This window comes from Capra hircus, chromosome 23 (genome assembly GCF_001704415.2).
Source record: "Capra hircus breed San Clemente chromosome 23, ASM170441v1, whole genome shotgun sequence".
Lineage (NCBI taxonomy): Eukaryota > Metazoa > Chordata > Mammalia > Artiodactyla > Bovidae > Capra > Capra hircus.
The window spans coordinates 21,283,284-21,304,868 of record NC_030830.1 but is presented as its reverse complement, the minus strand read 5'-3'; the positions used below and the strand labels follow the sequence as shown (position 1 = coordinate 21,304,868).

Here is a 21,585-nt window from a genome sequence, read left to right as displayed (position 1 = left end):
TTAGCTTTTCCTTTAGTTACATCATTTATTCATGATATGTCATAGACCTGATAACAAGGCATCCTTCATACAAAAGGTTCAAATTCTTTGCCTCTTAACCCATGGGAGCTTCATATTTTTAAGTATCCTGGTTTAGAGGCCTCTTTCCAAGCACTCTAATATTCTTAAGACCTTGAGATTTCTGAAAGCCATATTTTAACTCAATAAATACTATAAATAGTAGGAACATATCTACTAAATTATCTTGCTTGATTTAAGACTCTCATTTCAAATGCAAATAGTGATATCCTTTGCACTAGTCAGTACTTATTACTTCACAGGCTTTATATGTTATCTCATTTAACCCTCACAATGATTCTATGAAGTGGATATAATTATTATATCTACTTTTCAGAGAAAGAATCTATTGCACATAGAGGCTGAGCAACTTCAAGAATCATGAAAAAAGTGGTAGAGAGGAGGATTTCTGCTCATGCAGAGACTTGACTCGAAAGCCAAACTCCTAACCAGCCCCATATGATGCTTTGGTCTCAGGTGGTATGGCTGGAGAGCTGGAGGAAGGAATTTTGGCTCTGCCTTCAGACACTCGAGGGGAAGTGAGTCTGAGCAGCCAGCAGCCTCAGGGACAGTTATCTCTGTGTGTTGCTTCAAAACTGCCATTGACTGTAAAGCAAGCCTTGGAGGGACTTCACCGGTGATGCAGTGTCTAAGACTCCATGTTTCCAATGTACGGGGCCCAGGTTCCATCCCTGGCTGGGGAACAAGATCCCACATGGTGCAACTAAGAGTTTGCATCTCAAAACTAAGGATCCCGTGCAAATAAGCAAATTAATTAATTAATAAAAGCAAGTCTTGGAGTTACCATTGCCCTTACTTGATCTTGAGTAGCTTCATCAACCAAGGTGTAGTGTGGTGGGAGGGGGGAACGTGTAAGCGACACTGCAGCCAAGCAGAGCCACAGGGCTTTAGAAAGCTTCCAGAAATGCCCAAGCAGAGCCCATTCATTCACCATGTGTAGGGAACACAGATGATGTCTCCACCCTCATGGCTTACATTGGTGGGTCGGGGGTGAGTGATAAAGAAATGAACAAGGTGCTTTCCAATGATGACAAATGTACAAAGAAAGTGAAACAGAATGCTGTGTCATGAACTGATTTAGCCTGGGTGATGGAGGAAAGCCTTATGATGCCAGCTGAGCAGAGACATGACTGACAGGAAGCTGGCAGCCATGCCAGGGGCTATGGCAGAGAATTTCAAGACTAGAGAGGCTGCAGCACAGGGACTTAGGGAGAAATGGGAAGTCAGAGACAGGAGCGGGCCGGTTGTGTCAGCCCCCCAGGCCCTGCAGAGGCCTTCCTGTCTCTCTAGGCTGGGAAGATGCGGAGGATTTTAAGCAGGAGAAAGGACCTCTGTGGCTGGAGGATGCACAGAATGGCCTGTGGGTGGGGCAAGTACCTCCTCCAGGCAGAAAGTGAAAGTGAAGTCGCTCAGTCCTGTCCGACTCTTTGCGACCCCATGGACTGTAGCCTACCAGGTTCCTCCGTCCATGGGATTTTCCAGGCAAGAATACTGGGATGGGTTGCCATTTCCTTCTCCAGGGAATCTTCCCAACCCAGGGATTGAACCCAGGTCTCCCGCATTGTAGGCAGACGCTTTACCGTCTGAGCCGCCAGGGAAGTCCTAGAGACAGGGAGAGGACAAATTAGTAGCATGAAATCATTTAAGGAACGTTTTAAACATGTCTTCCAAAACACTAACCAAAAGAGTAGGTAGTTGGAGGGCCTATGTGCTGACCGCGGTGACTGTTTCGCCAGCCCAGGGGAGATTGTGCCTGGGACACAGTAACGACTGCATAGGAGTCGCTGCACAGCAGTGGAGCGAGCGGCCCGGACCCTGGGGCTGGTTAGCTTCCCTGCCTGGCGGCGGGGTGGACTTGCATGAGCTTCTAGGAAATCTCCCCACCAAGGATCCTGGGACCCTGAATGCCCGTCCGTTTTTCAGGCTCTGTGGTTTCTGAATCCAGCACCAAAGAGGGAAACAGCTCAGGCCCCTAAGCTCTTGGAATCTCAGTTTTCCCTTCTGTCAATTGGGGACAAAAATGCCTGCCTGATTTAAAGATAGTTCATGTAAAAGCGTCTTACTCCTCATAGACACCTGGGACTATCCGTTTGCTAAGATCCTGCCTGGTGCAGGAAGCAAACGTAGGCCAGGTTGGGTCAGGGAAGTGCAGTTGCTCAGTCGTGTACAACTCTTTCTGATTCCATTGATTGTAGTCTACCAGGGGATCGAACCCAGATCTCCCGCATTGCGGGCAGACACTTTACCCTCTGAGCCACCCAGGAAGCTTTAGGGTCAGGAAGTCCTATTTAATGTTGAGCACCTGGCAAACGAAACTTGTATGCCAAACGCCCTCCTGGTGGGGCGGGAATCGGGAGACGAGCAGGGTTTCGTCCATTGCAGAGTCCTACAAAGGGGTCTCATGAGGCCTTAAGTTTCGCTTCCTTCCACCCTGCAGGGCAGGTGCGGCACCACGAGCCAAACTCAATACAGCAGCCGCTAAACCTAGGCTCCGCACCATTTCAGTTTCGGTTTCTCTGCCCCTGCTGCCCCACCCCCCGCGACGGCCCGGGGATTTGCCCAGTGATCAGTGACGTAAGGGAAATAAGGCTCCCATTGGGAGGCGGCGTTCAGCAGCGACCAATCCGGGTGCTGGTCCCGGGGGGGGGGGGGAAATCTCGGTGGAGGGCTCCGGAAAGCCGGGAGATTACCAGGCGGGGACGCGCGGTTGCCCAGGGTGCAGGCGGAGGAGCTCGACCCGGAACTGACCGCTGCGAGAAAGATCGACCCCAGCTCGGGATTCGCGGCCCGGAGCTGGGGACCGGTGAGTAGGGGGTGCCCGGTGAGAAATGCTGCAAAGCAGCAGTCACACATGCGCCCCGGGGTCCGAGCGGCCGGATGCAGCCGCGCGGGCAGAATGGGGCCGGGCCGCCTGGCACGCTCGAGAGAAGGGTGAAGTTCGCGCCGTCCTCCCTGCCGGCCTAATCCTCCTGCTTGCTTGGGCCTCCATTCGCTCTCTCCTCGTGGGTCTTCCTCGCTTTCACGTGTTCAGCCCGGGCACCCATCCATTCTTGTCTCCAGAGCCAGAAGTAATGGGGGCCAGATGACGGTCTCGTTGCTTGGAGCCGTGTAAACTGCCAGTCTGGCCCCAGGACCAGAGTCATGGTGTTTTTTGTTTTGTTTTTTTAATTGGTCAGAATAAACCGGTTTAGCCACGTATACCTGGAGCTTTGCATTCACTCCTTCCTCTGGCCCATTAGTAACTGAGCATTTTCCCTGCTGCTTTTCACCCTTAGAAAGTGTAAATTCATCTTTGTGGAGCAAATGAGAAGCAAACACCTCCAAATTCTCAGTACATTCCAGAGTTTGGCACTACGACGGTTTGTGTGCGCTTCCTGAGAATAATATTGGTTCATTCAACAACAAATATCAGTGTCAGGGACCCTGAGCTAAAAATCATGATTCTTAGAGTTACTCCTGCCCCGAGTTTAAAAGCATCAGCTTTTTAAAAAATTGACTTTATTTTGTACCTCAAATTGCAATTCCGTTTTTTTTTAATAGACTTTATTTTTTAGAACAGTTTTAGATTTACAGAAAAATTGGGAAGCTAATACAGAGTTCCCAGTACCCCCAAACCTTTCCCCCATTCATTTATTAACATCTTACATTAATATGGAACATTACTTAACGATTAGTGAACCTGTACTGATACATTATTATTGGCCGACATACATACTGAATTCACATTTTTATAGTTTTTACCTAAGTACTTTTTTTTGTCTCATGATTCTAACCAAGTTACCATATTCCAATTAGTTCTCATGCTCCCCTTGGCTGTGGCAGTTTCTCAAAGTTTTTTTATAATCTTGAGAGTTTGGAAGAATACTCCTTATATATACCATATTATGTTACATTATAGGCTGCCCCTGATACTGGCTTACGGGTTGTTGGGAGGAAGACCACAGAGGTGGATTGCCATTTTCATCACTTCACATCAAGGGAACATGCTTTATGACTTGATGCTAGTCTTGATTACTTGGCTGAGGTAATGCTTGTCAGGCTTCTCCATTGTAAACGTTCTCCTTCCCGCTCCCCCACTCCTCCCTTCCATACTGTACTCTTTGGAAAGTAGTCAAACCCTGTGCAGAGGAGTGGGGAGTGTGTTCCACCCTCCTTACGGGCAACTCTGTACCTGTGTTATTTGCAGTTCTTCTGCATGAGAGATTTGTCTCTTTTGCCTTATTTATTAAGCTATTCATTTATTTGTATCAGTGTGGACTCATGGATATTTATTTTATACTCAGGGTTATAATTCAGTACTACTTCATTTTGTTGCAACTTTAGCCACTGGGAGCTCTTTTTGGTTGGCTTCTCTGCTCCTTTCTAGGATGTATTTTTGTAGCGTATTTTGCTGTTGAGAACACTTTTCACTTGTGTGACCTCACTTGAAGTCAGTTTGGCAAACTTGACATTATTCTTCCTTGTTAAGCGGTAAGGAAACTGAGGAGCAGAAAGTGGCTTCTTAGATGTCACTTCCCCCAAAGGGAGGAGGGAGTGACAGGCTGGGCTCAGACTGTTTTAGAAGACCTTATGACTGCTAGTGGAGAGCCCATAGTTGGAATCGAGGCTTCTTGGGGTGACTTCAGACTAGGCTCTGAATAGAAAAAGACATGGAGAATGGGGAGAAATTAATTTTGGAAAACAAAGGCTTATTGGCTGGCATCCAGGATGAAGGACTCTGCCTGCAATGCGGGAGACCCAATTCGATCCCTGGGTCAGGAAGATCCCTTGGAAAAGGAAATGGCAACCCACTCCAGTATTCTTGCCTAGATAATTCCATGGACAGAGGAACCTGATGGGCTACAGTCCAGGGGGTAGCAAAGAATTGGACACTACTGAGCAACTAACACTCACTCACTGACTCAGAGGGAGTTCAAATTTGCCAGGTTGGTAGAAGTGACCCTCCCCACCCCCCCCCACTCCCAAACTATATGTGTGAAGAGAGGAAATCTGGGCAGTGTTTGTGGCCAGGAGTGTCTAATTGGAGGGGAGCCCTTGGAGCCTCCTGCTGAAATGAGATTGCAAAGTGGGAAGGGGAGTGTGGTGATGGGAGAATGAAGAAGATATGGGACTCTGGAATCATAGGATAATATTTAGCCTCACAAACATTTACAGACTTTGTGTTTGATATTGAAGATATGGAAAGATCAGTGAGACGTGACCCTTGGATTCACATCCTGGTTGGGAGAAAGATGGGTAAAATATCAGTTAGGAAGCAGTGTGACTGTAGCTATAATAACAACGTCTGTAGGAGCTTCCTGAGGGAGGGAATTCATTCAGCTCAGAGGTGGGATGGTCACCGGAAGGACCACAGATACTGGGGCATGTCTAATTCAGGCTTTCAAGGATGAGCTGGAGCTGACAAACTCATGTACAGGAGCATGGGGTGGGAGTGGGGGTGGTGAAGAAGGGGCTGTCTTTCTGGCTCACTGTCTCTAACATTAGGCTGAAGCAGGATTCAGGGCTGGTTGTTAAGTGGGGCCCAGATTCTAGGGGGCCTGCGTGTCCTGCAGTACAGCTTTGACCTCAGGAGTTTTGAAGCAGGAGGGTGACAGGATGAATTGCACATGTTGGATGACCCTGGCAGTACTTTATACAAGATAAACGCTACATTTCATCAAATCTATGATGTCATCCATTGTTTTGTTTCACATAGAAAAAAATCTTTGCCAGTTATATTATGGTATGTCATTGACCACATTTGAAAGATGCAAACATGTGATGACATAGGTGTCTCAACTTTGATGTAAAGTAGTAACTCCCTAGCTGGTGGCTTAGGGCCCTCCTGCCTCTGGAGGTTGAATAAGACTGTCTCCATCTCACTAACCCATAGTTGTTGATTTCACTGACTCCATTTATGATCTTGAAAAAACTAAATTTGTTAAACTGACTTTTTCCTGCCTAATAGCCAGTTGTCAAAACAAAAGAAACCAATTTGGTGACTCTTGATCTCAGCAATGACTTTATGTTGCACAGTAAAAACGCTGGTGTCTCCAGTCCTACCTGGTTGGGTGGAATCACAGCCAGCTTACGGTTTATTGAAGGGACAGAGAACCTGTCCACCCTGAGCAGAGGTGAATGGCCTCTGGTAGAAGGTAGATCATGAAATGACTTCCTCAGGTTTCAGAATCCTCATTTGGGTAAAGGGAGTAGGGTGGACCATGTCATTGTGAGGACTTTTTCTGGCTCTTATTTCTATGGTTCTGTCCTTCCGAGAGCCGGGAATGGCAAGGAGAGTGATAGTTTTACCCCTTACTGTGGAAACCTGTTGAGATCACCAGGCTATGTTGAAGGCACAAGTGATAGAAGGGGCAGAGTCACAGGGGAGCAGGATAAGCTAGGGAGGGGTTTGCGAGAGGGTCAGTTTTACGTTGGCTCGAAAGGGCTGGCTATGAGTTGTGAGTAGGTGTTCAGGTCCACCCGCATCTCATACAGGAACCGCACTGCCTGTCGAGTGTGAGGAGAGGGCGCTTTCACTCAGCATCAGCAGTAACACGTGCCCCTTGACTTCTGTCAGCACACTCCTGTTTACAAAGCCCTTCCATTGAGATGACCTCATCGGAGCCTCCTGACAAAGGAGCTGGTATTAGGGCCAGTTTTGCAGTTTGCCTGGGCGAACAAGAGAGTGGAGTGGACTGGGCCGAGGCGTCAGCACCAGACACTGCATCCTTGCCACGTGCTGTTGGGCAGGTTGCTTCCCTCCGTGAACCTCAGTTTCCTGAGAAGAGTATCCTGAGCGTTAAATAATGTGAGGTGTGTAAATGGCCAGTAAGGTGGGTCCTACAGAAATACTGTCACCAAGACGTTGTCAGTCACCAGGCTGTTGAACCCAAACCCAAATCTGGATTTAACCCAAGATTTACACCTTGGATCTTACATGTGTTCAGCAATGCCAGAGTAAGCTGTCTTCAATATTTGTTATGCGTTTGCGATGGAGCCTATATAATGAAGCAATGGGATTGAACATAGAAATGTACCATGTTTCTTTTATTTCAGCAGACTGTCAAACAAATGCATGTGCAATTAGCATTGCCTTCCGGTCCTCTGAATCTGATCGTTTGTTCAGCACCTGTGTTTTAAGCTTCCACAAGTGTCAGACACAAACATCTCTCTATTATGATTTTCAGGGTCTTTGGTAGTTACAGACCCTTGTACAGATGACTTTAAGACGGATGGAAAATTCTAGCCCCTCACCTCAGAATTTTTCTGCCTTTTATTTTTTCTTGTTGAACTATTTAAAAGCAAGTTGTACTGGTGTTATATATATATATGCATGAGTGTTCACTCCCCAGTCATGCCCAATTCTTTGTGACCCCATGGATTGACTGTAGGCCACTAGGCTCCTCTGTCCATGGAATTTTTCAGGCAAGAATACTGAAGTGGCTTGCCGTTTCCTACTCCAGGGGATCTTCCTGACCCAGGGACCGAACCTGCATCTCTTATGTCTCCTGTATCGGCAAAGTTCTTGGCGGGTTCTTTACCACTGGCAACACCTGGAAAGCCCCTGTGCAGTCCTAAATCCTGCAGGGTGCATAGCCTAAAAATACGGACATTCCCATACATAACTTGAATAAATGCCATTAAAAATCAATAATAATTTTTCAATATGATCCGATACCCAGTCTTTAGTCAAGTTTCTCCTAATTGTCCCCAAATTATTTTATAACTTTTTTTAAAAGCCCAGATCCAATCAAAGTATTTGCATTTGGTTGTTATTTCCCTTCAGTCTGTTTATATCAGGAACAATCCTGCTTTATTTTTCATAGCTTGACTTTTTAGAAGATCATGCCAGTTGTCTTGGGGGAATGTCTCATGTTCTCTATTTATCTGATTACTTCCTGATGATGTGGTTTATAGCTCATCTCTGTCCCTTGTATTCTTGCTAAACTGAAAGTTAGGTCGAAAGATTTGATTCATTGTCGTCAAACATTTTTGGCAGGACTGCTGCAAAGGTGACATTTTCAATTCGTGTGGCACCACATTGAGAAACATATGCCAGTCTGTCCCATATGCTGGATTTGGTCACTGGCTGAAGCCATCACCAGATCCCCCTTATCAAGGTACATTAGGGAGTAACCCACTGGGCGGTACCTTGGCACCATGGAACCATCCTGTCCCCTAGTACCTTTCATCTCATGGTTTTAGCATCAGATGATGATCCTTGTCTTATATAGTGGGGGTTGCAAGATGATGTTTTCCTAATTGTTATCCCTCCTACACTTTTTCACTGGTCTTCTTCCATAATCCCTGGACAGGTTTGTTTGTCTAGTACATATGTGATCATTCATATAATGTTGGGGGTTTAAAGATGCATCAAAGTCCAGCATGGAACCTGGGTGAAGAACCCCTGCTCCAAGTGATGAGGGTATCAGGTTTTGTGTGGACTGGGAGCCATAGCTAAGCTCTTCATAGTCATTTGCAACAGAATTAATTTCCTAACCCTGAAGATAAACACATGCCATCCCCCATTACAACAAAAGAAACAAATAACCTCAACCTTTGAACTTTCAAGCCTCTAGCAAAGTGATTGGTGAAGGGCTCCAGTGCCCACAGGAATCACCAACACTGCCGCCCACTGGTCCCAACCTTGTGTTGGGACAACAGAGGATGAGATGGCTGGATGGCATCACCAACTTGATGGATGTGAGTTTGAGCAAGCCCCAGGAGTTGGTGATGGACAGGGAAGCCTGGCATGCTGCAGTCCATGAGGTCGCAGAGAGTCAGACATGACTGAGCAACTGAACTGAACCTTGTGTTACATTTCCGAGTGCTGGGTTAGGCTCACTTCCTCAACAGACAAACCAGGGAGTTGCACCAGGCAATTCCTAGACTTTTTACCATCCTTATTAACATACTAAAAAGTTTATTACCTGCATTTACCAGTTAAATTCTTTATAATCATTTCATTTGAGCTTTGTAGGTACAGGTCTTTTCCACACCCGTTACATCTCTTAAAGTCACGCATCTCTAAATCTGTTGGAGCTTCTGGTTGGAGTTCATTGTCAGTAGTAAAATAATGCCTTACATTTGTACAGTACTTTCCCTTTAGAAAGCACTTTTTATATATTGCTGTGTTAGATCCTCAAGAAATAGACTTTGTATTTCTGTGTTGTTTTCTCTTCGGGGCTTTATTTCTAGCTCATTCATGTCAGTACATGAAAGAAATTGAAGGCCACTGAACTCTGTTGTAGTGGACTTTCACATACATAATAAGTAATCAGGTTGATTTGCCTGTGGTTCCAAGGGCTTCATTCCAGCCTGGCAGTTATCTGTGTGCCCTGTCTGCTGGCTGTCTTCCCGGAGACTGCTCCGGTGGCCTACCATGGGGCTCTCCACGAGACTTCAACTTGGAGCCCATGTGTCACCGTGGCATTTGATCCTTACTTCCTCTCTTGCTGCCACTTTAAATTTCCAGTCTTGCTTTACTTGTGCTTTGAATACTCACTGGATTTGGGAGCCAAGGGTTCTGGATTCTCTTCTAGATTCCCCCTCAATATCATGCTTATGCCTAATACTTCTAGCATAATTCTTTTACTCAATCCATGTAGGAACCCCTTGAAGGTAAGTATGACTCTCCCCATTTTATGGATGGATAAACTGAGGCTCAGAGTACTTAAATGAGTTTTTTCTTGTCACACAGTGTAAGGGCAGGAGGCAGCTGTTGGTTTAGGTGTGCTGAGGCTCCTAACCTCAGACAGGAGGTGTGCCAAGGCTGCGGAGGTAAACAGAACTAAAGTCCTCTGTGCTCAACTTATGTGCTCCCTCTGAGGGCCACGCTGTCATCCACACATCCCTGTCAGAGCCACCTGAAGGTTCCTCCCACGTTGGTTTCAGTCACCCGTGTTAGCAGTAGAGCGGCCAGGCCAGCTGCGTGGAGGGGCACAGCTGAGAACGAGTCCATTGTGGCCCGGCAGTGCTCTGCCAGCAGACTGAGTCTAGGTAGGGACCACCTCTCTGGGGCAAGTGAACCCAGTCAAAAACTCACACAGCCCAAGGAAACATCTATAAAGGAGGACACCGGAACTCAACCTCCTGATGCTCCTTGAGTCTTGGTAAAGAACCTCAGTGCACTTAGTCTTTGCAACCTGAAGTCTGCAGGGCAAACAGAGGAGTCTCTTGACTCTGTCAAGGCCCCTCATGAACAGTTGCGCAGGCTATGTGCAGCAAACTCAGGGAGCACTGTGCACATAGTAGGTGTTGTGGATTTGTATATTATGACAGTTCAGCAGGTAGTTATCTGGGGTCTTGTTCTCATAATCGCTACATTAGAGCAATTTTCCAGCAGATGGAAGGACAGGGTCTGGAGGTAGGAGTGTGTTCCCAAGAGTACGGCATGGGCTGGTACCTGCGCTACTCTCCCTTCTTCCAAGCTACACACTCTGGGCCTCAGTTTCCTCATTTGTAAAATGAGGGTGTTGGACTTGAGGATCAGTAAGGTCCTTTCCCTCTGATTCTGGGGGAGCCTCATAGGAGCTGCGATTGACTGGTCGGTTGCTTGGGCATGCAGCCCCATGTGCGGCTGCCACTCCCGCCCCTCTGCTGGGCCTGCTGTTGACTCCATGTCTGGTCCCCAAGGAGGAGAAGTCCCAGCCGGTGAACAGGGGCCCCTCTGAGCTCGGGATACCATGGCCACGTCGGCACCGCTGCGGAGTCTGGAAGAGGAGGTGACCTGCTCCATCTGCCTCGATTACCTGCGGGACCCAGTGACCATTGACTGTGGCCACGTCTTCTGCCGCAGCTGTACCACTGACATCCGCCCCATCTCAGGGGGCCGCCCTGCCTGCCCCCTGTGCAAGAAGCCTTTTAAGAAGGAGAATATCCGGCCGGTGTGGCAGCTGGCCAGCCTGGTGGAGAACATTGAGCGGCTGAAGGTGGACGGGGGCCGGCAGCCGGGGGAGGCGGCCCAGGAGCAGGTGGACGCGAGGCTGTGCGAGCGGCACCAGGAGAAGCTGCATTACTTCTGCGAGGACGACGGCAAGCTGCTGTGCGTCATGTGCCGGGAGTCCCGCGAGCACAGGCCGCACTCGGCCGTCCTGGTGGAGAAGGCGGCCCAGCCCCACAGGGTAAGCCCTCCGCTCCCCCGCAGGGAGGGAAGCTCTGCTCAGCGCCCACCCGCAGGCGAGGCCTGGCGCAGGCCCCTCGGAAGGCTTCTTGCTGGCCAGGGACTCGGCCCGAGCCCACCCTCCTGCCTCAGCCCAGAGCATCCCCACTGCTTGTCTTTCTGCAGGAAAAAATCCTGAACCACCTGAGTATCCTAAGGAGAGACAGAGACAAAATTCAGGGCTTTCAGGCCAAGGGCGAAGCTGATATCCTGGCTGCGCTGGTAAGTGAGGCTGTCGAGGGAGAGAGAGCCCTGAGGCAGGCGATGGGCGGTGCAGAGCAGGAGCTCTTGAGCTTGTAGAGACACAGCTGGGCGGCCGCTGGCTCCCTGGGAGAGGAGCCCCGACTGGACTGGCAGTGGGAGACCTGGGTTTTGGCCCACACCCTGCCAGTCTGAGGTCTGCAGGCTTGGCCTGCTTCCTCATCTCACAAGTGAAGGGGTTGCTTGGATGTTGGCTAAGGTCCTTCTGTGATTCACCTCAGCTGCAGGACCTGTTTGCTCAGCAGAGTCAGGGTGTGAGGAACTGAGGAAGGCCTGGCTTCATGCTTCTTTTCAAAGAGCGGGAGAGAGACATGATTCCTGCGAGTGAGGGGAGCCAGAGGGTTTGGAAGGCGGGAACTGGCTCCAAGAGGAGAACTGAGAGGAGTGGGCTTGGCCGGGCCTGACCAGCTGTGAGGATGCTGTGTGTAGTGAGTCCATGGTTGCCTGTAGTTAGGAAACAGAGACAGCGCGTAGAGTGCTTGGTTAGAGAGGCGATCAGGAAGGGAAAAAACTGATAAAGATTCCAGTTTTCTGGGGCAAAGTCTGTTGGGGAAGCGGGCACTGGAGGGTGGAGGGATGTTGGGGCCAGTCCATGCGGTGAGCAGGTGGGCCCTGGGAGAGGGACGGGGAGGCAGGACATGGCCCAACCCGAGCGCCCTGTGTGCGAGGATGCTGACCAGGTCCCAGCCTGGACTCAGCAGGGAGATTGGGAGACAAGAAAGGACGTGGTCCCAGTCGTAGGCCTTCCAGAGTTTCACTGAGGAAAGAGGAGATAGCGGCAAGGATAGTATGCATGTATTTTACACATACTGGGAGGATGCTGAAGAGAGGGTTAGTTAGGCTTGAATAAAATTAATCAAGGGAAACGTCCTGGAAGAGGCAGCACACACCAGTTGGGAACTGTTGACTCATAGTGTTCCTCAGAGGGCCCTGGAACATACTGGTTTACCTAGAACAGCTGATGGCAGGCACTCAGGCTTCCAGTCCCGTGAGGGGACTGACCTGGCTGACTTACCTTGTCTTCCCTGAGGAAAGGAGGTTGCCCCAGGAAGGCTCCAAGCCCCTTCCAGCCTGGACACTGTAGAACTCATGAATGGGGTCAGCTAGGGCGAAGAGCCAGCGTGTGCACCCCACGCCAGATCCCGGAGGGGCCTTCCCCTCCAGGGTGGAGGTGTCACCCCCTTCTCCCCCTTCCCACCCTGCAGAAGAAGCTCCAGGACCAGAGGCAGTGCATCGTGGCTGAGTTTGAGCAGGGCCACCAGTTCCTGAGGGAGCGGGAGCAGCACCTGCTGGGCCAGCTGGCGAAGCTGGAGCAGGAGCTCACAGAGGGCAGGGAGAAGTTCAAGACCAGGGGCGTCGGGGAGCTTGCCCGGCTGGCGCAGGTCATCTCCGAGCTGGAGGGCAAGGTGCAGCAGCCGGCTGCGGAGCTCATGCAGGTGAGAGACCTCCCCGGGGCAGGGAGCCGGGAGACCAGGACGGCGGGCATGGCCCTGCCTCTCCCTCAGGGGACCTTGGAGTCTCTTCTTCCCGGGGCCTCCATGTTCTCATCTGAAGCATGGAGACGATGCTCCTTATCCCCACCACTCACTGCAGCGATTGCATGAGCGTAAAATGAGACCGTTGGCACGGTGTCCCTTCAAAAAGTAAACTTTCTACGAGCAAGACTTTACAGTCTTGAGAAGTGCTGTAGAAATGGAAGAGAAGCTTATTAGTATTTTCATTACTATCTTCCATTCTCATTACTGCCGGCACGAGCCTGTCTTCCAAAGTCACTGGCAGATACTGGTCCGGGGAGGCTTTTTATGGTTCTGGAGATGAAGAAGCCTGTGGGGTCGGGGGTGGCTGAGGGATGGCTGAAGGGCGGCTTCTCTTAAGAACTCAGAGGATCTGGAGGAGATGGGCAGCTGGGGAAGAGAGTCAGAAGACAGAAGTTTTCTCTGAGCCTATGGCATCAGCCTCAGAGAATCGGGTGGCAAGCAGGCAGGGTGCCTCTGGAGCACCTGCTGGAGGAGGCAGCTTTGATGCTGAAAAAGGGAGGGTCATGGATTGGAATCATGGATGGTTGCTAAGTTGAAATGACACCACAACCCCTTCTACTGGGAGCTTCCCAAAGGAGTCATACTGCCTTCAACAGGGCTTTGAACTGCCTTTGGGTGGAACATGTGTGATCCCTCAGCCTCCCGCCCCACAGGCCAGGAGAAGGCCTGTACAATGAGCTCCTCCACTTGCATGGTGTGGGGTGGCTGGCCTGTCTGTCGGCAGCGGGACCACCCAGGACGTCTAGGGAAACGTTGGCCCTGGCCCATGGCAGGGCAAGCCGGTGGCGGGACGTCGGGGGAGATGGTGAGGCCCCCAGGTGTGTGTGCCGCACAGGTGGCCTCTGCCTGCCTCTCTGTCATTGTGGATTCTGACTCAAGCATTGGGAACTCTTCCGCTCCAGCCCTCAGTGATGAAGTCTCAGAGCACCAGAGGGTGGAAGAGTTCGTCCCAGGCCATGGGGCAGATCAGGAAGTGAGTCAGAGCTCCAGCCCGGGCGTCCTGACTCCCAGGCCTCCGGCCTCTTGCTCTTCTTTTCTCTCACTTTGTCCAGAATGTCTGCCTGGCTCCTTCCTTTCCTCCTCTGTCATTCTGTTCCCTCAGGTTTGTCTCTCTGACTAGGTCACTTGCTGTCTCCCCTCTCCCTCTCTCCCTCCCCTTCAGGGGTGCACATCCTCCCCACAGCCGCCAGCCACTGCCACCATGTGGGTGGGCACTTGTTGTGGAACAGAGAGGGGCACAGCTAGGGTGCTGGGGGGCGGGGATCCGGTTGCGTCTGCCCAGAGGGGAGCTTCTCCCCAGTCTGCCTGGAAGAGCTTTGTGGACTGACAGAGGCCCAGCCTTCAGAGCCTCTGAGACCACTCAGATAAGAGGGCACCCCTGGGGCTGGGTGGGAGGAGAGAGGGAGAGAAAGTGGGTGTCTGCTGGAGGTCAGTGCGGGAGTGTGGTGCTGGTGGGTTTTGTCGGTGTCTGTTTGGGTCTGCCTTTGCTGAAGGGAATTTGTTAGCTAACTCCTGCCCTGGTGTTAGTATTTCTCCAGAGATTGACTGTCAGTGGACAGTAAGGATGAGGCCCTACTAAGATGGGGGTCCTGATCCAAAATGTGGTAGAGAAATACAGGTGAGGGACAAGCAGCAGGACAGGAGATAAATACAAGGCCTTTGACAGAGGTGATAGAACAGGAAAGATCTCTTGAGCAGCACTGTCAGGAGGAGGTTTAAGGGAGCTGGGGGAGTGGGGAGCACCTCGAGGGTACCAGGAACCAGCTCCTTGGTTCAGTCCAGGGTGGGCCTTGCAGGGTCGAGTGGCAATTGGCGACTCTGCCTTTCACTGTTGGGCACCATCCACACCCATGAAGAACCTTCGGATTCTTACTACCCAGCATTGCTGTGATTCCTGCCCCAGGCTTGCTGCTCTGACTGCCTCTTTCACCACAGCCCCAGGAGCTGGAGGTGGTGCGGGAGGCCTCCGGGAGCCATGGGCAGGTTGCTTCCCTGTGGAGCCCCGGGTGTGAGGCTGCAGGTCATCTCGGGACTCCCAGGTCTCCCCTTGTGCAGCCTTAAGGGAGAAGCGTTCCTGCACTGGTGCTCTGGGTCCCGTCCTCTCTGGGCGGCTCTCATCTGCCCTTAGATGAGCCCAGTCTCTCTCTGTGAGACTGCAGTAGTAACTCCCATGTCCCGCCATCCACCCTCTTAGCTCCCTAATCTTGCCCACCTCCTGCCCATTTATTTACCTTTTTATGCCACGTATCCCTTGTGGCTCAGCTGGTAAAGAATCCTCCTGTAATGCGGGAGGCCTGGGTTCGATCTCTGAGTTGGGAAGATCCCCTGGAGAAGGGAAAGACTGCCCACTCCAGTATTCTGATCTGGAGAATTCCACGGGCTGTATAGTTCATGGGGTCACAGAGAGTCGGACACGACTGAGTGACTTTTACTTTCCTGGCAGAGTTGCTGGCATATACTATCTCAGATTTATCACCACTCTGGAACTGGCTTGGACTTGTTTTGAGGGGCCGAGTAGAAGGGCAACAAGTTGCTTCACGGTGGTACACCGATGTAGCTCTCACCCGTTTGATGGCCTCTTGGCAGCAAGACCCCAAGTTCTTCCTGAGAATTTGCTGAAACAATCTGCTGTAGGCACAATTCAGTGATTTCCTTTGTTTCCCAGATGTCACTCTCAGAGGTCACTCTGCCCCCGCCCTTACCCAGTCCCCGTCCAGGCTCCTCTCTTCCTATAGCACTCATCACTTAATGGCATCATCTAATGGATTTGTTGGGTTGATTCTTTGCTCTGTGCTTCCCCCTGTTAAGAGATTTGTGTCTCTCTTTTTTTTTTTTTTCTTGCTCTATCCCCACTTCTGGAGTGGCACCTGACACACAGGAAGCACTTAATATTTGTGGAATATGTGAAAGGAAAGCAAAAATTAATACAAAGTGTTTTGGAGGCTTTAGACTCACAAAAAGGAAATGACCAGCCTCTCACAAGAACCCCCTCCCCATTCTACCATGTCCCGTCACTCAGGCAGCACCATTCTCCACCCTGCACAGACTGGCCTGTCCTTAGTTGTCCCTTGCCAGCATGCCCAGTCTGGCCCACACCTGGCGTGTGCTGCCTCCCTGGCCACACTGCACTGCCCTAGTCAGCGCATCGTTAACTCTTGCTGGTCCACAAAACAGTCTCCAGACTGCCCCCCATGTTGGCATCGCTTCTCTTAATCCATTCTGTACAGGATGGCCAGGAGCTTGATCACTTAGGATTTTGGCTAGCTACTATACTAAACAAGTTATTTCTCTCCCAGTGACAGTTCAGACACGAGGGGTCTAGAGCTGTCAGGGCAGCTGTCCATGTGGTCAGCCAGGGAGCTGGTTACTTCCATCTGGTGGCTTCATTAACCTCAAGGGATGTTGTCCTTAGCTGTGTAGCCTAAGTTGGGCTCACCCTTGTTTCCAAAACTGAACCAAGCAAAAGAGGAAGAAGATGGATTTTTTTTTTAAGGACACAACCCCAAAATTATAGCTATTGCTTCCTTTTACATCCCATTGGCTAGAACTTAGTCACATGACCATACCTGGTTGCAAAGGGATCTGGGAAATGTAGTCTTTGGTAAATGCTCTGCCCAGCTGTTATTTCACAGATTCTATTACTACAAGGAAGAAAGGAGAATGGATTGTAGAGGGTTCTTAGCCGTCTCAGCCACGGTGAAGCAGATCACATACAATCACTGCCCTATTTGAAGCTCTGGTGGCTTTCTTCTGAATGTGGCACAGAGTTTGAACTCCTCACTGTGCCTGCCCAGCCCTGCATGATTCGGCCCCTGCCACCTTTGCCAAGCCCGTTCTCACCCTGCTTTCCTCCCACTCTTCACCTGGCCAGTACCTTCTCCTTCACATCTGAGCACAGTGTCATCCTCTCTGAGAAGCTGGCTCAGTCATCCCCTGGCCCCCCTCCATTCGCTCTGTCACTGTGATTATTTTGTTTGTTTTCTTTTTGTTTTATCCTTTGCTGCTGCTAGAATGTCAGCCTCATAAGGAAAAAACTGTATATGTTCATTGATGCAGCCTGGTCTCTAATAGTGTTGATACATATGAACGAAGTGTTTGATTCACACTGATGCTTGTGCTTTCTTCCCTTCTAGGACACCAGAGACTTCTTAAACAGGTAACAGAGTTTCGTTTTCACAGTGTACCTCGTTCCCTTGTGCCCATGTCCCTTCCCTTGTTGCTTGGCCATGATCCGAATTAGTAGCATGTGATATGGGGTCAGAGGTACCCCCATCCCAGGGTTCATCACAATGACCTTGTCTCCTGGAATCAAGTACGCATCCTTGAGAAGTTCTCTGTATAGTCTCCACTCCTGGGACCACTAGCCGCATCTGCGACGGGTCAGGATAGTGCGAGTACACACCTTGGTAGAAAAAAGGGCTCTGGATGTTGAGTCTGCTGGTGGTCGTGAGTCCTGGCTCAGCCTTGGACTGAGTACCTTTGAGGGCCTGTTTCTCTGTTACCTGGGATAATCATACCTTTCCCTCCTCCTTCATAAATTGTCACGAGGATTGAGAGAAATGTAAGAGGAGCTAAGTAACAGGCTTGTCTGTCATCTTCTCAGGTATCCACGGAAGAAGTTCTGGATTGGGAAACCCATTGCTCGAGTAGTTAAAAAAAAGACAGGAGAGTTCTCAGATAAACTTCAGTCTCTGCAGCGAGGCCTGCGAGAATTCCAGGGTAAGGGTTGGGGAGGGTCTTGTGGTGGGATCAGGATTGGGTGCTGCTTTGAGAAAAGGGTACCTGGCTCCCTATTGTGTGTCTCTGACCTGATTCCTCTGAGGTCTCCTGGGGTTTTCTTTCTCTGTCTTCACGGATGGACCCTTGGCACAAAATTAGTACTGACAAATACTGTGAGAAGTAGGCTGCTAGGTTTGCTGAGCTCAAGGGTCATTGCTGTCCATTTTTCCTCTCCAGGGAAGCTGCTGAGAGACTTAGAATATAAGACCGGTGAGTATCCAAAGGGTTGTTCTCAGACAAAGAGTGCTCCCCCCACCGCGTCCCGCTGCCCCCGCCCGCCCGCCCTCCCGTCCAGCAGGGCGGTCTCCCAGCCGCACATCTGCAGCCCCGCCTTGTATTTTCTGACCCATCTGCTGCTCTTCAGGCGGGAGGAGAGGCCTCCGCTTGATAGTCTGGCCCCTCCTGCCCCAAGGTTGGTTATTTTGTCCTCGGAGGTCCTGCCACCAGGCTTTTGACTGAGTCACTGTGACTGACTTCTCATCTGCCTGATCACATGGCTCCTGTATTTGGAGCAAACTGCCGTGGCTTTGTAAGACCAGCGACCTCTCTGCCCCAGGCCCCACCGTGTGCTCCCTCTGGCCCTGCCTTCGCTGCAGACACACGAGGGGCCTGCTCACACTGCCACAAGTGTGGCACATACCCCTTGGAGCATGCAGCGTGGCAGCCCTGCTGTGGAGACTGGGGTCCCCTCCCGGCCTGCTGGTGACACCGTTGCTTCTTCCTCTGTCCCCACAGTGAGCGTCACCCTTGACCCACAGTCGGCCAGCGGGTACCTGCAGCTGTCGGAGGACTGGAAGTGCGTGACCTACAGCGGCCTGTACCAGGGCGCGTACCTGTACCCCCAGCAGTTTGACTGTGAGCCGGGGGTGCTGGGCAGCAAGGGCTTCACCTGGGGCAAGGTCTACTGGGAGGTGGAGGTGGAGAGGGAGGGCTGGTCCGAGGATGAAGACGAGGGGGACGAGGTGGAAGAAGGGGAGGAGGAGGAGGAGGAAGAGGAGGCAGGCTACCGGGACGGATACGACGACTGGGAGACGGACGAGGATGAGGAGTCGCTGGGGGATGAAGAGGAAGAAGCGGAGGAGGAGGAGGAGGAGGAGGAAGTTCTGGAAAGCTGTTTGGTGGGGGTGGCCAGAGACTCGGTGAAGAGGAAGGGAGACCTCTCCCTGCGGCCGGAGGACGGAGTGTGGGCGCTGCGCCTCTCCTCCGCCGGCATCTGGGCCAACACCAGCCCCGAGGCTGAGCTCTTCCCAGCGCTGCGGCCCCGGAGAGTGGGCATCGCCCTGGATTACGAAGGGGGCACCGTGACTTTCACCAACGCGGAGTCACAAGAACTCATCTACACCTTCACTGCCACCTTTACCCGGCGCCTGCTCCCCTTCCTGTGGCTCAAGTGGCCAGGAACACGCCTCCTGCTGAGACCCTGAGCCCCAGCTCCCGGCCCCACACCCACTGACGCTTCTCTTCTCTGGAACCCTGGGCTCTGTGGCAGGAGAGGCGGTGTCTGGCCAGAGTACCTGGAGTAGGCGAGGGAAGGGGCCGCGTGTCCGCTGCCGTTCCCTCCCCTTGGCTGTGGTCCCTTCGGGCCCTCTTTCAGCGCTCCTCCATCCATCCTGCCCTGGGGCCCTTCTCCCTGCCCCTGGGGTTCCTGTGCTGACCTCTGACCCTGAAGTCCACGAGGGCTCCTCCCTCCTCCTCCCCACTGCCTTTGACCCAGCTCTGCCCTCCCTCTCCGCAAATGGCATCCCGTACCAGCAGTTCTTGGGAAAGACCAGATGACTGTTACCCCCAGGCCATTTTATGGCCCTCCAACCCCATGGCTTCCCCTTTGCCCAAATCCCCTTCTGCGGCCTACCTCCGCAGCACTTTGAGCACGCGTACCGCCACCCCAACTCAGAGTTAAATGTACATGAAAATGTCACAGGTCAGTTAAGCCGCCTGGAGTGCAAGTAGAAAGCATCTCCTTGTAAGGTACAGGGCAGAGTCCATGCTTCTCTGAGACCAGGGCTGAGGTTTCCATCACTAGGAGGCGGGGCTCCCTGAAGCCACCTGTGACGTATCTAGATACATACGTCTTTGGGGGTAACAGTTGTGGTCAGTGGTCAGTAAATTACCTCTGTGAGTTGGTCCTTGTGAGGAGAGTCTCTAAAAGAATCCAGAATATCCTGCTCTTGGTCAGTTCATATAGAAGCACCGAGGCAAGTATTCAGTCAAACAAAACCTCCCCTGCCTTGGAGGCCCTGGTGGGTGCTACAGCAGGATATTAAGCTTCTGTCACTAGCTTTCCTCGACATCCAGATTTTCCTAGGAGTGAGGCTGTGAGAAGGGCAACAAGGGTCCCCCACAACCCCCCAGGTCTGCCTGTCAAGGGAGGGATCAGAGCATATCCTCGTTGCCCATGGGCCCAGCCCCCAGTCCCAGCCTCTGTCCAGGCTCCGCTCAGGCCCACAGTTTAGCACAAGCTCGTGCTCCAGCCGGATTACCTCGCAGCCTTTATTCTTATCCATTCCAGGCATTCTGCCAGTCTCCCGCTGACTAATTTTAACCCCTCCCCTGCTCTAGGAGACTGTTCCCAGCTGCTGTGGATCTCGGGGTCTCTTAGCTGCCTCATTGTCTGAAGTTGCGCTCTGTATATTTCACATGCTGCCTGAGTCACGTGTACATTTGGTTCTGCCTCTGGTTTTGTAAGCTCATCGAGGACGGATGCCATGTCTTCTACTTCTCCTGTATTCTCCATGACACCTAGTTCAGTGCTGCGCACAGAGTAGGTGCTCAATAAAAACTTGTTGAATGAACAGCCTGGATTCATATATATTTAATTGTGACTCAGATATCACCAGACCTTCACAGTCTGTGGCCACGCAAAGGTTCCACTGATAGCAGTAGGCCAGGGTTTTTCTGCGGTGCCCCTTCTGGGTCCTTTAAAGCTCTGCAGCTTTGCTCACTGCCCTGAGCCTGCACACACATGCTGTCATTGCCGGAAGTCCCCAAAGAAGAGCTTCGCCTGGGACCCAGACCAGCCGATGCCAAGGTTCCAGCTTGTTCTTCCTCTCCTGCAGTGGTGACCCAGTGCTGAGATCCAGCTTCTGTGGAGCAGGGGCTCCCATGAGAAGGGTGACGTCCAGTACAGCACCCCCACAATCCTTCCCTGGAAAATAAGAGTGCCCCAACGGAGATATAACCTACAGAGCCAATTCTCCCTCCTGACATTCAGTTGTTTCACCATTTCTTGTCTGTTCTTTTTTGATTTTTTTAAAATTGTCATCTTAAAGGTAGGAAAGGGAGGATTACAGAAAGTACCTCTAAGATTATACTAAATGGCAAAGATCATATTTTCTCCTTGAACTCATGTGTGGACTCATTAATGTTTTTTGTTTTTAAAAGAATTTATTTTCTCTTTCTAAATACATATATGCAAAATGTCTTTACTAGAAATGTTATGCATTAATTATAGTAAAGTCTTAATTCACATTGGAATCTTGAGAGAATGTTAGTTTTGGGTGTGCAGTAAAGTGATTCATTTCAGTTCAGTTTAGTTGCTCAGTTGTGTCCAACTCTTTTTGACCCCATGGACCACAGCACTCCAGGCCTCCCTGTCCATCACCAAGTCCCAGAGTTTACTCAAACGCATGTGTGTGGAATCGGTGATGCCATCCAACCACCTCATGCTCTGTTGTCCCCTTCTCCTGCCCTCAGTCTTTCCCAGCATCAGGTTCTTTTCAGGGTCAGTCAGCTCTTCACATCAGGTGGCCAAAGTATTGGTTTCAGCTTCAACGTCAGTTCTTCCAATGA

The 21,585-nt window shown here is 51.0% G+C and overlaps 1 protein-coding gene across 2 annotated transcripts; it reads left to right on the top strand.

The window, feature by feature from the left end:
* Positions 2,731–20,590, top strand: TRIM26 (tripartite motif containing 26). 2 transcript variants are annotated; one of them, XM_018038818.1, is made up of 9 exons: positions 2,731–2,881; positions 3,977–4,102; positions 10,693–11,180; positions 11,345–11,440; positions 12,685–12,915; positions 17,151–17,173; positions 17,621–17,736; positions 17,974–18,006; positions 18,532–20,590. In XM_018038818.1, the coding sequence occupies exons 3-9, from the start codon at positions 10,743–10,745 to the stop codon at positions 19,218–19,220; spliced, it is 1,626 nt and encodes a 541-aa protein (XP_017894307.1). In that variant the 5' UTR covers positions 2,731–2,881; positions 3,977–4,102; positions 10,693–10,742; the 3' UTR covers positions 19,221–20,590. The 2 variants fall into 2 exon arrangements, with proteins under 2 accessions (XP_017894307.1, XP_017894306.1); XM_018038817.1 differs by lacking the exon at positions 3,977–4,102.

What these genes read in the sequence shown, in the direction of transcription:
- TRIM26 (XM_018038817.1), top strand. Translation starts at nt 10,743, where the DNA reads ATGGCCACGTCGGCACCGCTGCGGAGTCTGGAAGAGGAGGTGACCTGC. An exon ending in CTGATATCCTGGCTGCGCTG is followed by an intron (nt 11,441 to 12,684) that starts GTAAGTGAGGCT and finishes CCCACCCTGCAG; the next exon opens with AAGAAGCTCCAGGACCAGAG. An exon ending in AGGCCTGCGAGAATTCCAGG is followed by an intron (nt 17,737 to 17,973) that starts GTAAGGGTTGGG and finishes TTTCCTCTCCAG; the next exon opens with GGAAGCTGCTGAGAGACTTA.